The sequence below is a fragment of the Papio anubis genome, chromosome 2, assembly GCF_008728515.1.
Source record: "Papio anubis isolate 15944 chromosome 2, Panubis1.0, whole genome shotgun sequence".
NCBI classification, from domain to species: domain Eukaryota; kingdom Metazoa; phylum Chordata; class Mammalia; order Primates; family Cercopithecidae; genus Papio; species Papio anubis.
Window position 1 is genome coordinate 119,906,835 of NC_044977.1, and position 16,681 is coordinate 119,923,515.

General features: G+C 39.6%; 1 protein-coding gene across 10 annotated transcripts in view; it reads left to right on the plus strand.

Moving 5' to 3' along the window:
• TNIK (TRAF2 and NCK interacting kinase) overlaps positions 1 to 16,681 on the plus strand; it is a 396,690-nt gene that overhangs the window by 316,609 nt on the left and 63,400 nt on the right. For 8 of the 10 annotated variants that reach the window (XM_021933792.2, XM_009201370.4, XM_021933794.2 and 5 more), the window contains 5 exons: positions 956 to 1,066; positions 1,895 to 1,981; positions 3,062 to 3,250; positions 12,259 to 12,423; positions 15,245 to 15,484. In XM_021933792.2, coding sequence (XP_021789484.1) covers positions 956 to 1,066; positions 1,895 to 1,981; positions 3,062 to 3,250; positions 12,259 to 12,423; positions 15,245 to 15,484 — 792 coding nt within the window. The remainder of the gene's footprint in view (positions 1 to 955; positions 1,067 to 1,894; positions 1,982 to 3,061; positions 3,251 to 12,258; positions 12,424 to 15,244; positions 15,485 to 16,681) is intronic. The other 2 variants (XM_003894835.5, XM_003894836.5) reach the window with 1 other exon arrangement.

Sequence of the window (16,681 nt, forward strand, 5' to 3'; positions counted from 1 at the left end):
GCTTGGCCTAGTTCTGACTTCTAAAATGTTCTCCTTTCCTGAGAGTATAATGAAGAGCCAGATACTTTGTAATCTTCCTATCACTCATCTGGCTTCTCTGTAATGATTGAGCTCGGATGCTGGACTCACATTGTCTGGCTTTGAAATCAAGCTCCATCACTTACTGGGTGTGACCTTGAACCATTACTCAATATCTCCATACCTCAGTTTTCTCAGATCAAATGGGAATAATAATGACATCTACTTATTTTTGTGAAGATGAAATGAAATTAAGCATGTAAGCTGTTTATCACACTGTCCACTGTTGGAGGTATGGTAATTGTATGAGGTGATGATGATGATGATGGCTCCCAAGCATAAGGGTCTTATTCAAGCAAGAACTTGAAATTGACACTTAATAATGAATACTCCAGAAAACACAGACAGGCAGCATGATATATGAGAAAAGGTAGCCGACTAGGTGGGAGTTAGTAAATCCTGTTGCATCCTCTGCCATCCATTCTGTATGCCTTTGAATATGTCACTTCACCTCTCTGATTTTTATATACTCTGAAATTTTTGTGTTACATGGTGTTAAAAGATTGAATGACTTAAGCAGTGTGAAGTAATTTGATAAACAGCTTGATGATATGTAATAAATAACCTGTTTGCATTGGTGTTTTCTACCCCTGACTTGAAAACCCTCACCAGCCGTGGGAGAACACACTTAACAGGAACTTCTTGGTGAGAGTCCACTTACATGGTAAATGGCAGGATGTTAGCATGACACTGAATCTCTGTCTCACCCACTCCCTGCCAGTGTACCCCCCAACAGCCCAGAAGAGAAGAGCCTTGGAGCATTTAGGCATCTCTCATTAAAAGTTTGTGTCTGGGGTTCAACAGCTTTTCCTGCTGGCTCCCTGACACCCCCACGAGGGCCTGTTGCCTTCATGGTTGTCTGCTTGTTGCCCCACAGCAACAAAGGCGAGAGAAGGAGCTGCGGAAGCAGCAGGAGAGGGAGCAGCGCCGGCACTATGAGGAGCAGATGCGCCGGGAAGAGGAGAGGAGGCGTGCAGAGCATGAACAGGTACAGCTGGGACCAGGAGCCCCAGTGATGGCCCCCTGGGAACCCCAGCACCAGTCGTCTCTGGGGCGTGGGTCACCTTTTCTGAGGAATGCTCAGTTTACGTGGGTTTTTACTCTTCCTCAAGCAATTATGCTCACCTATTCAAGAAGCCAAATGCACAGCCCTGGCATTGCCCACTCATTCAGCCTTGCTTCCTACCCAGAGTTTCCTGACATACCCGGATCTTCCGATTCTCCCAACCCTTGGTATCTGATTCGAAGGTAGCACTGAAGCATGAAAAATCAGCCAAGTCCCACTCTTTCACTGCTTCAGAAGAGCTTTTCTACTCATGCCATCTCTGGTCTTTATGACTTTGAGTCATTGCTGCAGGCCTGTCTCTGCTAGAATCACATTCTGACAGCACAGTGAAACTCGGCAGGATGGTTCCATTACAGAGACAGTGTACAATGGCATTCAACAATTGTCTTATCCCTGCTGCTTGCACAGGAGCCTGTGAACTTTATAGCACTGTTAATTCCAGGTAGTCCATAAAGAGAGGACCCTGGAATGAAAAGCTTTAACATGTAGCTGGGCTTCTTAAAACCAAGTAGTAGCAGTAAAATGCTGAGCCATCTCAGTCAGCTGTTACAAGTAGAGGGGCTTGTGCTTTTCATTATGCTGAAATGCATTTGCTTCCACGTGACATACTCTTCCTGCTTTGTAAGGAGGTATTTGGGTATTTTTCCCCTCCTTCCTTCTATACTTTACTTAGCGGTTCTTGTCACCTTTGAAATTACTGGTTCATTTCTCTTTCTGTTCCTCTGAATTCTCTGCTGCCTACCTCTCCAGGAATACATCAGGCGACAGTTAGAGGAGGAGCAGAGACAGTTAGAGATCTTGCAGCAGCAGCTACTGCATGAACAAGCTCTACTTCTGGTAATGGGAAAGCCAAGAGCCAGCTGACCTGCTCTGTGTTCATCTTGCAAGTGTGTGTGTGTGTGTGTGTGTCTGTGTGTGTGTGTGTCCTAACATGCCAGTGCAGAAGAGGGGATCTTCCAAGCCTCAGGGACCTCAAAAACCTCATAGAAAATTAATACATTTTCTGATTGATTTTGCTGAGTCCTAATACATTTAATACAGTTGTTATGCATTCTTTATTAACTCCATTTATTTCTAAAACTTGAGTATGAATCCAGCCTTATTATAAGTACAAACTGCTTTTGAGACCCACTGTGTTTATTGCAGAGTAATTTTTAAGGCCATTTGCAACATGCTGCAATACAATCACAGCAAAATGCGCCTCTCCCATAAGAACCCACCAGCTCTACAGTCATATTTCATTTACAGACTATTAGCTTTACCCTTATGATGGGAACATTTTGTGTCCCTTGCTCATGCAGCTTCCACTTGAAGTACAGTACTTTTTTTGTTATTATAGCACTGCTCTCCAGATGGGCTTTTTGGTGTATTTTTTTAAACTGAACTTTTTATTTAATGGCATTCTGATATTTTTTAGCCTGTACATAAGCTTGCTAATGGCCTTTGTAGGTCCAAGTTTTATTAAATGAAAGATGATTTAGTTAGTATCTTTTGGCTGCTTATTTAGTTTTGTACTTAATTGTACATGTGTGAGTGGTTTAATTACTAGATCAGGAAGTGGGTGACTTTTTCTAAGGGTTGTATGCTGACCATTTAAATGTCCTCATTATTGCCATTTTGTCACGTGTAATTAATTCATCAGGGACAAGTCATTTTGTAATTGATGGGGTTCGGTAGGGATTGCCATTTTAAAGCAATAGCGTTTTCATTAAATGACACATTCTTGTGTAGATACTAACACAAGGCAGTAGCTTATTTCTGTGGTACATCCTGACATCCTCCTGTCATTCTGTTAGTATTAAGATCCTTCATTATTTAGCATTATTTTGCCTCCATTGCATACTTAACTGGTACTGGCTGATGATTTCTATGTGATAATTTGGCCTTTTCTTTGCTCTTCTTTCCTGATCTGGACAGGAATATAAGCGCAAACAACTGGAAGAACAGAGACAAGCAGAAAGACTGCAGAGGCAACTAAAGCAAGAAAGAGACTACTTAGTTTCCCTTCAGCATCAGCGGCAGGAGCAGAGGCCTGTGGAGAAGAAGCCACTGTACCATTACAAAGAAGGAATGAGTCCTAGTGAGAAGCCAGCATGGGCCAAGGAGGTAAGTAAGCAAGTGTAGCCTCACCCTGTTGGCCAGGCTTTTGACTCTAATGAGTTTGTCTGATAGAAGTGGAGAGTTAACCCAGTGCTGCGAAGTTGGAAAACAATTCATCATAAGACACATGTTTTGCTTTTGGAAGAACCATAACATTATTTCTGTAGAGAAATGGCAAAATACCTTCCTCCATTTGTAGGGTTTTGTTTTGTTTTTTGGTGTATCTTTGTGGTTGCAATGGACTTTTATAGGAAAAACAGAAGATAGAAAAAACCTTTTTTCTGATACTCATCCAACTGAATTTGTGGCATGAGGATTTTTAGTGACCTTTTTGTTGAATAATGTGATTAAGGATTTATAGAATTCTAGGAAGAATCAGTTCCTGTCCATGCCTGGACCCTGTTAACTGATCATTAACATTGTCGCTAACATAACTTTGTTCACCATGATACTACCAGCAGATGCACAGTTAACCTCAGACTTGTGGTGGTGGTATTCACTTTTAGGATCAGAGGTCATTCGTGTTTCTTCTACCCATACTTCCTTCATTTGCTTAACTACTAGACTAAGAAAGGATTTTCAGGAACTTAGCGCTATGTTGAGCTATTTTAATAAAAACTGCTTGGATGGGAGGGGAAAAAAGGATGATAGCCAGGCAGGTAAAGCAAACAAACAAAATAACTCCAACCAAATCAGCAACCTTTCCTGGGAGTCACTGTGTGAGGTCATGTGCGTAACATGCTGGTTTTCAGTTCAATCATTATTTCTGGCATCTAGTGATTTCCTTTATTTTATGGTGATTGTAGCTAGTCATTTAAAAGGATGTTTTGGGGTTATTTTGTATTTTTACCCAGAATTTTTATATATTGATCACTCACACTTTTTTCAAGTTATCTAGAATACAATATTACTAGAACCAGATTTCTTACATGAGATCCTGTTTTTCTGAAAATAATTCTTTGTATTTGTCTAACCTATCTGACATATATACAGAAAACGTTTGATATAATGTTGTCCTAATGTTAATGATAGTGGTTTATGGGAGGAGAAAGTTAAAAAAATGGATTTTTAAAAACTTCTTTGTACTTTTACATATTGTTTAAATCCTTTATAGTGATCATGTACTTTTTTGTGAAAAAAACTTTTTTCTTTTAAAACTTAAACTGTGTGGAAAAAATTGTTTTGATTTGTGATGAAGAATTTTTTATCACTTTCCCTTATATCTGTAAACATGATCCATATTTACATAGCTATGTCTCTAACATCTGCCTCTTTCTCTTAGATCAGTAATTCAATTTTGTGATCCTACTCCCAGGTACAGCATTGACCCCTTAATAATCCACCTATTCTTCCAGCTAAGCAAAATCAGTATGCTGCTAAGTAGCAGCTGAAATGCTTCTTGGCTGGCAGAGATGCACCACCTTCCTCTACTGCTAAACCGTTTTCTAGCCATGCCAAGTTGAAATCCTCAGCTAAGCCAGACCCACAGCTCCTGACCATGGCAAGTGTTCAGACAACTGAAAAACTAGCCTCTACAAAGCTAATGGCAGTAGCACCTGCAGGAATTAGTGATTCCAGATCAAGACTCCTGTTTGAGCATCACCCATGGAAGAAAGATGGACCAGCTTGCCCTATTAGACTTGGTTTAGAAGACCAACTGAAGCCTCAGGAAGCCTTGAGGACCATAATGAGATCTCCAGGGCAATCTCACTCCCAGGGATGTAGCCCAACTCAAGAGATAGGATCTAAGGTCATTTGTATGTCTTCTCTCAACATCTCCAAAGTGATAAGCCCTGAGTTGTCCATTACTGCAATTCAGGAAGGCCTTAGAGATTAATGTAGAGCTTGCGGCAGGAAGAGCATGAACTCATGCATCTTTACAAGTGCTTCTACTCTTGTAAGAAATGCTGCATCACTAAGCGACCTCTCCTTGATGCATGACCACTTGGCTTTCAGTGTTCCCAGCCCCAAGCATGAGTTTAGGAGAGGGACACCTACAGATTCCATTGGAAATGATCATGATTTTGTGCAACACATTCCAGAATTTCTTCTTTCCCCTAGACAGCTCCCTCATGCACAAATGTACCAGAAGACAGGGAAAAGCATGGAGCAGTTTTCACTTCCTTCATTCAGCCTCTACCCAGCACCTTATGATTTGAACTTGTCTACCTTGACTTCATTGTTTTCCAGTTGCTATTTGTCCTCATCACTAAATTTACTGGCCTGTCCTCTCTATTCAGAACTAGTTCATAGCTCCCAAGCTTTCAGGAGACATGGGATTCCTGGGGGCAGATCCTTGCAGATGTTATCAAGGCACTTTTCTAGACCTCTTAATTCCCTCATGCTTCCTGGTCAGGCTCCTAGCAGTAAAAGAAACACAGCATTTGAGCATGCAAACAACATGCCTGAGTCATCAAGCACTCCTGATATGAGGTTTCCCAGTCACCGTAAGTCTGGGCCATCTCTGGTGGGTGATATCTTCCAAGGTCCCTGGCTTCCTGGCATGTGGTGTGCTTCCTTTGGGCTTCATGCATTTCCAGAGATATATGGGAACATTCTTTGGGGATTTCATATTTAGTCCTCTACTCCTGGGTGTGGTTAACTTAATCCAGCGTCCAGCTAACCATTTTCTGTTCATGAAACCGTTCCCAAGTCTTAGAGTGGGTGATCATATTTTAGAAGAAAGATGAAACATTTAGTTGATAGAAGGAGAGTGACAGTGCTAAATTTAGGACTGGAGCAATCGATGTACAAATAAGAACAAATAATTGTCTGCCTTGGTTTGAGTCATCATTTTTAACACCCACTTCTTAAAATAGGAATAAAAATGAGTGTGAGGAGCTTTATATTCTTGATCTTTTAATGCTTCTCATCAGCAATGTATGAACTTTTTATGTAAAGCATTATTTATGGATGTCTTTTTTCATATTAGGGAGTCAGGGGCTCAAAGTGACCAAGTAGTAATATACGTTTCAAACCTTTAGTCATGAACATAGCTTATCAGTATCTTAACTATCAAGTTATAAGAAAACCTGGGTTAAACCCTCTGGAGGTAAAATAAAAAGATGCCATTTTCTTTTTTTCAAATGCACCCTCTGTGCCCATGCCACCGTCTCCTGTTGTGTAAGGTCTGGACTATTTTGCCCCATGTGCCACTGAAGGTATCACCTAGCTGTCTTCCACCTATTGCAACCTCTTCTGTAATCTGTTCCAGCATTTGTTTTCTAACTCAGCTCTATGCCTTCCCATCAGGTTTTTTTTTTCTTCTGCTTTGCTTACTTTACCATCTGCTTCTCCTCTTCCTCATTCCAAATCAGTAGTCCTTCATCAGCAATGTAATGCTCTTATACTGCTTTGTTCTCTGTGTTCTTGTTGCTTCATTTTGTAAAACACAATTGATCATTGTATTTCTCAGTACCTTTCTGATTAATATGTTGGATATTGTAGAGCAAATGAAAATGCTCAATCATTTGCAAATCCTGTTGAGCTCTTCCCTCGCTCCTTTTACTGAGTATTCTTTCTGTCCTGGATGTCACATTGGCCTTGATTTTCAGATTTTAGCCAGAAAAGAACATTAATGTCTCTGCATTAAAAAGGCAGCTTGGAGCCGGGCACAGTGGCTCACGTCTATAATCCCAGCACTTTGGGAGGCAAAAGCAGGAGGATCTCTGGAACCCAGGAGTAGTTAGAGACCAGCCTGGACAACACAGTGAAACCTTGTCTCTACAAATAATAAAAATTAACTGGGCATGGGGGTGCGTGCCTCTGGTCCCAGCTACACCAAAGGCTGAGGGTGGGACTTGAGCCTGGGAGGTTGAGACTGCAGTGAGTCATGATTGCACCACTGCACTCCCGTCTGGGCAACAGAGTGAGACCCTGTTTCAAATAAATACAAAAATAAATAGACAGGTTGGGGGCATTCTCATTTTTTTCAGATTATCTGCCATTTCTGAGTTGGGATGGAAGTCAGGTATGTATTGTGAAAATATCAGTATGATGTTCTGTTGAACATCAGCAGAATTTGAAGGTCTTCTTCCTCACTTTTTGGATGATGGAGATTCATTTTTCTTATTTCTGCTCCTTAAATGGCATGGGATTTTCTGGGCCTGGCAGTAACTGTGGGGGCTCCCCTTCCCTTTCCATCCCACATACTTTAAAAAAAAAAATTGTACCAAAGCTCAGCAGTGAAAGAATGCTTTGTTTACATGAGTATTGCATGAGATTGTATTTTAATTTTTTTAATACTCAATCATGTTCTCTTTCTGTGATATATGCCCGTCACTGGCATGTTTGTTTGTTTGCAAACAACGATCTGGTAAGAGCCAAAATATCTGTTTATTTCCATTAGCTCACTGAACTTTGAAATCACTGTATATAAAAACTCCTTCTCCATCCAGATTTCTCGGCTCTACACCAAAGTGTTTTTTGTTGTTGTTGTTATTTCTTTTATATGAGTTAGTTTATATATAAAGTTCTCAAACAACCACTTCGAGAGTTTATATCTTTCCTCCATTTCTGCGTATCTCTCTTATGATTAAATATAGGAGAGACCTGGAAGGAAATAGTATGGAGTATGTTTGAGTTCAAGTTCTTCCACTTCCTGGCTGCCTGACCAAGGGTGTGCCTCCTGCTTTCCTGAGATGCAGCTTCCTCATCTGCACATCTGCCTCACAATTGGGAAGCTCGTGGGCAATAATGAATGTGCACGTGCCATTTAAAGTTACATACTACACAAATACAAATCAAATACGGTATTCAACGTATTCCTAGTTTGTTTCCAAGACTGTTGTAGCTCACAAGGAACAAGTGCTTTGTCTCGTTTTGGTCTGGATTTCATATGACCAATTCACTTGCGTCTCCTATCTCTTCACCCACCTCTCCCAGGTGATAGATAAGCACTTCTTTATTTCCTGTATCAACTTTCTAAGATTTTGCTTCATTACTTTTGAGTTATGTGCTCCATTCACAATGGGATCTATGCTTTTATCTGGAATATTGGTAAGAAGTTGACCTGGGAAAAGAGTTCAGGCCCTTAGAGTCAGACAAGATTGCATCTTAAGCATTCCTTATGAATGAGGGTCTCTGCTGTGCTCAGAGCAGGGGTGTCATCAAACTTGCTCAGTAACCATCTGCCCATGTGGTTTTGCCCAACTATATTACTCAACTCTTTATGTGACTAGTGAGTGCAGGGTCAAAGTAAGGAGCACTTAAAAGTTACTCACTGGCTTCTTTCTCTTTCTCCAGCATCGCCAATAAACACAAAAACCAAAGTGTTCTGTCCAGTTGGGGGAAAAAAGAATACCCATATGACTGTGTTGGACTCACCATGTACTAATTCTTCAGTAAAGCCTTCTGAGATCTTCCTAAACCCTGTGGACTCTACATATTATGAAATATTATTAGAATGCACCCATATAACATAGTAAATATATATTTGCTGTCAACAGTTTTAAAATTACTTCTATAAATTTGTTTTGATATTCTCAGTAGATGTCATTCATTATTGTAAAGTGAGACACTGTAACCTACAAATTGTTTTAAAATATAAAAAACAATCTGACAATTGACATCGATACAGTGTTTCTCTTTATTTATAACGTTTTAAAAAATTTGTTTTGAAATTGTTTTGGAAATCCTGTAATTAACAAATGTATTTTTAAGTTGTCTACATTTGCATAGCCTTTATATATACCAGAGGCCATAGACATTACTCCTGTGCTATGCAGTGGGCAACACAGACCTGTCTAGAGCAGAATTTTATTTCTGAGACCACAGTTATTTTTTTCACTATATATCATGCTACAGGAAATAATATAGCATTTTTGCAGAGGTGATCCAAACTTCTCCAGAGTTATTTTAGTTTTCATATTGAAATGATTTTTTAATAAGAAAAAAATACTTTTATAGTAAAGTTGATCAGTCTGTGCTAATCTTCTCTGTATTTCTGATAATTCCTTCTACTATGAAATCATTTATAACAGCTATCTTTTGCTGTTATAGTCTAGCACCTTGACACTCTATACCTGATGGTACTGGAACACATTCTTAGTGGTGCTCCTGGCATCTTATGTCTTCTTGGAAGCAGGCAGTTGGAGCAGAAACTTGGCTCCTAGACTTTTTTGAACATCCTCAGGCATCGAAATATATCTTGTTGTTCCCAGTTTTTAATCACTTGTATCCTTCTTCTAGATGCGAGAGGGGTTGGAAGGAGACTTTCTTTTTTTTTTTTTGTCTCACATATTTATTTCCTGTTCAATTAGTAGACATAAGTTGTGATAAAGCAGGGGACAGGCCTTTGTCTAGTATGAAAATAATGAAAAGGGCCTGCCTAGATACCCTATCCTGCTTTCTCTCTGTCCATCTGAAGGTGTTATTAGGAGAAGTACCACTTCCAATGTTTGATTTGATCCTGTGCTCCAATTCTTAAGGTGATCCTGCAGTGTAAAGACACTTGGGCAGCATTATCTTCCTAAAGACTATAGGACTAGGTTTTCTTGAGACAAAATACATAATGAGATGCCCCATGATTACACCCTTTTCTTAGATTTTCAATTTTCTTTGGACAAACTTCAACCCAGGAAATTTCAGTACATGGGAGCCTTCCTGAAATAATTTTCAAAGCATAACAATTACTTATGCCATATGTTTTTAGAATGGTACAGACTAAAATATACTAATGATAGAATTTAGTATGTAAGCTGATAAAGCATAAGAAATTTTTACTAGAAGTACATTAGCAACATCTATACACGACTAATCAAATCCATTAATTGCCTATGAAAACCAGTACCCTAGTTTCTACCCTGTTCATTTCTAATGATAGCTTTAGGGCCCCATGTGGCCTGTGATCCTATTAGCAGCAGGGATGCTTAGACTGGAGCCTTGTTGCTGACACTTCCCAAAAGAATTATCTCAAAAGTGGTTTCTTTGCTCAAGATAGAGTCTTTGGGGACAAACTTTTCTACTATTGTTTTTAATGTTCTGTCCCTTAATGTATATTTAAAGCTATCAATGTATTTTATAGCCAAAAATAATAATTACAAGTATTCCTCACTCTGCATATATTTGGTTCCTGAATTTTGGATGACAAGTGGTTTGGACGGTGGGAATTCAGACACTGAAGGATGCTTATGTATGACTTACCTATTAATGATCTACCCTGAAAATAAGAAAATGGATAATATTTGACCAATTCCAGTGGTCTAGAAATACTAACCTTCTTTCAAAGAGTCTGGCATTTGGAAAAGTGATAAATTGCATGCCTTGATCTCAGTTTATCTATTGCTGTCTTTGTGGGACTTTTTCTTCTTTGTGGTCTTATCTCAAAGCTGGCTTTGTTCTTTTGCTCAATGTAATAGCCAAATAATTACTGCTGATGTAATACTTTGCACACATGCACACACAAAGTATACATGTTCTGGTTTATATTCCTGGCTTTTTGCAGCAAATTTTACTTGGTGTGTGGTAAGCTTCTGGGACTTGGGATTTCAAAACCAAAGCCAATTGTATGTACCCTGCACAGCCATGGTGGGGGAAGAGATGTTCACATTCCTCCTCAGTAGAGGCAAGAGGGCTGTTTTTCATTCTGCAGCTTATCTTATTGTGTTAAAATATGTGAGGTGAATATGAGTTTAAAAACAGACTTACTTTGTATATTTGATTGAGTCTGCCTCTAGAAAGATTCAAAATGGGATAGGGAAGATGGGGGGAAATTGCTCTTTCAAGTTTTTATTTCAAATCAGGCAGTAAAATGAATAAAGACTTTTAGCTGCTACATAAAAAAATATGCACACAGACATGAATATTGAACACCTGCATGTGGGTTCTTAAAATGCTCAGTGAGTCAGCAGAAGAGAATTAAGGGCTCACTGTAAAGGCCATCAGTGTGGGGAGAATGGTTGCATTATCCTGATGGCTTTGGGAAGCACAACAGTCAAACTGGTCCTGAAGAAATAAAGGACAGGACACAGTAGATCTGGAAGAAAAGTCATAGACTTCTTGAAGTTGTCTAAGATCTTAAGCCATATCTTAGAGTGTGCACCTTGTTTATCTAAATTTCTCTTTAAAACTGCCCTCCAAGGCAGTCTTTCTGCTGTAAATATGTACTAAAGGTAATGATGACCCGTTTAAAAAGGGCATTCACTGGCTCTGTGAGCATTTCCCATGAAGCACTTGGGATCTGTTATCTGCTTTGGGTTGAAAGAGACTCTGGAAGAAAGGGAATGATAAGGAAATGAAATAGTCTGAGAGAAGACAGGGTTAGAGGGGAAGAGAAAAGGAGGAGAAGCAAGAATGAACACCACATGTGTAGAAACAGGGAGGAAGAAAGGGGAGAGCAAGACAGTGGAGTCCAAGCTGGGCATGAAAGAATGAGACGGGGCAGTGTATTTGAGGAAGCAAGAAAGACAACTGGAAAGAAAGACCTCTAAAGACAGAAAAAGAAAGTGACACAGGAAGTCTGTTTGAAACAGGCCACGCTCATTAAGCAGGCAGCCTGGAACACCCACTCGCCTATCAGTAGAACAGTGAAGAAATGGAGGGTGCGTGCACTCAGCTTCATCCTCTTGTTCCTCCTCTCATGTTCCATGAAGCAACCCAAAGCAATTTTCTGTGTTCCGCAAGTCATCTAAATGCATGCTACCATTCCCTTTGATTGTCTAGAGTGCAAACTGTCTTCCTCACTGACCCCATGGCATTGTGACCAATCAGTAAGATAATATCACAATCAATACAAGATAAACTCTTAGCAGGTCACGAATCCCCTGCTAACTGACTAACACAAGATAATGAGTAATGGAAGAGTGATGGCTTGGGTGTTCTATGTTGTTGTTGCTGTTGTTAGTGTTTGCTCTTTGCAAATTCTTGATGCAGTGCAGAAATAGAGTTTTGGCTTCTGAAAATCATTTAATCAGAGGATTCAAATGGCTGTGCAGGTGACTACAGAAAATCCTTACTAGAAGGTGAATCTACTATACATTGAGGCTGTCTTCTTTTTTTTTTTTTTTGGCTTGTAGGTAGAAGAACGGTCAAGGCTCAACCGGCAAAGTTCCCCTGCCATGCCTCACAAGGTTGCCAACAGGATATCTGACCCCAACCTGCCCCCAAGGTCGGAGTCCTTCAGCATTAGTGGAGTTCAGCCTGCTCGAACACCCCCCATGCTCAGACCAGTCGATCCCCAGGTACAGTCTTGCCTCCATTCCATCAGGCATTCCTATAAGGTACACAAGAAAACCTATTAAAAGCCTAGGGAATTGTAACATGGATTCAGGCATAGCGTCAAATTATTATCCTTAATATAGAATTTATAGTAATATAGGTGGCCCCATTGATTTTGAAGAGTAGAAGAAAAGGTGAGAAAGAAAAAAGCGTCACCCTTAAACTCGAGTCAACCACAAACTCACTTCTGTGTAAACTGGCCTCTCTGGAGACCCACAGGAGTTTCTACAAGGTGAGAACAAGCATTCTTTTAGTTACAATTACCAAAACTAGAATTCATAGAAACTTCTGAAGTGTGTGTATATGTATACATTATATATTTTTTGTTTTCTTGGGACTTTGGCATGAGTCTGAAACTGAAAAAATTAAATAGACTTGGTTAAGTAAAATTACATCTTCTAAGGCAGTGGTTCTCAAAGTGTAATCACTGGACCAGCAGCATCAGCCATCACCCAGGAACTTGATAGAAATGCAGATTATGAGGCCCACTTCAGACCAGCTGATCAGCAACTCTAGGGGTGGTGGAGGCCAGGCAGTCTGTAATTTCACAAGCCCTCTAAGTGATTCTAATGTACTTTAGAGTTTGAGAACAATTATTTAAAACTATAGGGTAAAGAAAAAAGATTACTCTACTTTTAGGGAAGGAGGTGGTTTCTGGAAGTTTTTTTTTTTTTTTTTTTTGAGACAGAGTCTTGGTCTGTCTCCCAGGCTGGAGTGCAGTGGCCCAATCTCAGCTCACTACAACCTCCGCCTCCCAGGTTCAAGTGATGCTTGTGCCTGAGCCTCCCAAGTAGCTGGGACCACAGGTGTCCGCCACCACGCCTGGCTAATTTTTGTATTTTTAGTAGAGACAGGGTTGAACTCCTGACCTTGTGATCTGCCTGCCTCGGCCTCAAAAAGTGCTGGGATTACAGGCGTGAGCCACCGCGCCCAACCGGTTTCTGGAAGTTCTACGGGACTTTTATATATGCTAAAAATGAAATATGAAGTGAAATAGATTAAGGAATTCCATGAAAAATAAAGATAATATAGTTTCTTCTGCCAAATGTCTTAAATTTCTTCCAGGCATCCACCTGTGTTAAGACTTCCACGAAAAATTTAAGGTCACCTTTGAAATATGTAATACTGTTTGAACTGGAGTTTAAAAGAGTCGTGATAAAATCAAGTATTCTTTAAGTTTGCCTTTAGTAAAGTCCAGGATTTTTCAGCACCAGCCAGCTTGGCCTATCTTCCTCTTGGCTGTTTTTAATTTGTATGTAATTCCTTCATGCCTAACGCTCAAAAAGATACATTTTTTTTTAACAGGAATTTCTATTTTAATGTAGATATCCTCTTTTAAACCCCCTAGCTTTGACCTTGGAAGGTACTTTGGCCTTTAAAGGGGAGAAGAGAGAGAAAATGTAACCAGAGAGTGAACATGTAGCTATTTTGTGACAGTTGATTCACTTACGCATTCTTCAGGCGCTTCAGTTCGGGGGTTGTGTGGTGTGTCTTTTTTATTTTTTATTTTTTTGGCTCTTTTAAAGGGGGTTTGTGTTTTATACTTGATATTTTTTAAAGGGGCTTTGTTTTAATATTATTATTTAATATATTTAATGATATTTAACATTAATATATATCCGGTAGATTCTCTTCTGGTCGAAGCTTAATGTTCAGCTAAACTGGGCTTTGAGGATTTCCTCTGAGCTGTCATTAGTAACATTCCAGCACTTAAATTTCAAACCAAAGAGGAGTTGACAGGTCCTTGCACAAAAGAGATATTGCACTAATGTTTGTTGAATTAACAGTTTAATTTAGAAGGCACTCTAGATGTTTTCCCAACCAGGATTTATGGGACACCTTCCCCAAGCCAGGCACAGAGCTAGCCTAGGGGATATGATGCCGAGCATGACAGACATAGCTCCTGTCTCCAGGGAGCTCACCTTCATGAATAGGAGACACACTTAGATAAGCATTAACCATGAGGTGTGAGCAGTGCTATGGCAAAGTGGTGCCCTGCACTCTGGATTTTAATGATTTGTCTTTAAGAGCCACAGTTTCACTGAAAGACTACCTGTCTTCCCTGCGTGAACAGTATCACCACATGCCCAGTTGGGCCAGTTGAGATACTTAACTCAAAAAGTTACATCCTGGTGTCAAGAGATAATATGACAGCATAGATGGTAAGAGTCAGCACAGCAGAAAGTAGAATATCATAGAGGTTAGGTTTATGGGCTATGGGTGTAGAATGCCTGAGTTCCAGTCCATGCTCCAGCAGGTGTTATCTGTGCAATCTAGGGTATTGCTTAACCTCTCTACACCTTACATTGCTCGGTGTAAAATGAGGGAAATGATTGTGTCCACCTCAGGATGGACTCAGTGAGTTTGTAACAAGTAAGATATTTAGAGCAGTTTTTGTTTTACAGAGCAACACTCTCTAACGTAAAAGTTAGGGGTTTTAAAGGAGGAAGTTCATAATATTAGCAGAGAAGTGCTTATAAAATATATTGCATTGCTGGTCAGTAAATATTCACTAAATATACAGTAGTTATTTTATTTCTTCACTTATTCCACTGACTTAGCATTCCCAAGTAAATCATTTAACTTTGTGCCAGCCCTACATATCATTCCAATGGAAAATTTTGAAGAGATGCTAAAAAAACATGCTATATATAGTTGTGATAGACTCTCTATAGTCCAATTTTTGTGCCCTTGAACTTTTTTTTTTTCCTTCAGCTGACTGAGGTACTGGCTGATCTGCCTTTTCTTCTAATCGTGCTGTTTTCATGTTGTTTTGATGCTTAGATCCCACATCTGGTAGCTGTAAAATCCCAGGGACCTGCCTTGACTGCCTCCCAGTCAGTGCATGAGCAGCCCACAAAGGGCCTCTCTGGGTTTCAGGAGGCTCTGAACGTGACCTCTCACCGCGTGGAGATGCCACGCCAGAACTCAGATCCCACCTCTGAAAACCCTCCTCTCCCCACTCGCATTGAAAAGTTTGACCGAAGCTCTTGGTTACGACAGGAAGAAGACATTCCACCAAAGGTAGTATTTACTGGGGTGTTTTGTTTAATCATGAGCATCACTGATGGTTATTATTACCACTATTCCAGACCTTTCGTAGTAGTGGAGAATGTGATCATGCCAAAGCACTTTCCCTTCTCATGTTTGTTTTGGTCCCTCTTCATTCCCTGGCTACGACTTGGATTGTCATTTACCATGTCTGACCTTTATTTCCCCCACAAGAAAACTGAAGTGAGGTAGATTGAAGCACAGATCCTACATCCAAAGTTAGAACTCTCAACCCCAAGTATTCCAAACTGTTATTTTGCTGTCCATATTAACAAATGAAGTAATGGATATTTCATTGATGACTGAATCTACATCAAGACAATTGAAAACTTCCAGATAAAAAGTAGAAAATTCATGTATTCCTATTTTTAACAACACAAAAGTGAAGCCAGATTTCAGGGGTTCAGAAGATAGTATTGTTCTTAGGATATTTTAGTTGGCCCCATTTTAAGGAAAGCTCTTTCTAGGCCAAGTCGTAATTTATTTCCATCTTTAATTAACTACTGAGGAAAAACTTTAGGGTAAAATGACCAGCCATTCCACTGGACAGAACAACCCCAAGTCTGGGTTCTTTGTTTTCCTCTACCAAGTCATTACTCATTCCAAGAAATGTTCTAGAATGTGGCTATCTGCATCTAGCTACAAACAACCTGGAAGTATTTCAAAATACTAGAGACATTTTTTGCATCAGATTTTTCCTGATTCAGGAATCCCCCTTTTCCTGAGCTTAGCATAGAGGCTGTGACAAGTGGAATGTTCCACAATTTGCAGAAAATGCCACTGTTAATTCCAGAAGAAAAAGAAACTTCTACTAAATGATTTACAAATACATTTTTTCATCTTCCTCTTAAAAGGATATTATAACAAGAGTCCCATTATTTTGAAGATAAAAATAGCTGATAATTTTTTGAGATTCTTTGTGGTAGCAGAAATGTCATCAGAAAAAAAAAAAAAAGGTAAATAGGGAGCAAAAGTCAGTATAAAAAAATAAGGTGGGCAAAGGAGCAGACACAATAGATGGAAAAGTGGAAAACTGAATTTATTGGTTCCACTCTCTAAAAATATGCAGGCACACATGCATGAAGCTGAAAGAAAATTTTAGATGAATTCAAAATTTAGGTTTAAGAATATGTTAGGCTCTTTTGTCTCTACAACTATTTATATTTACGG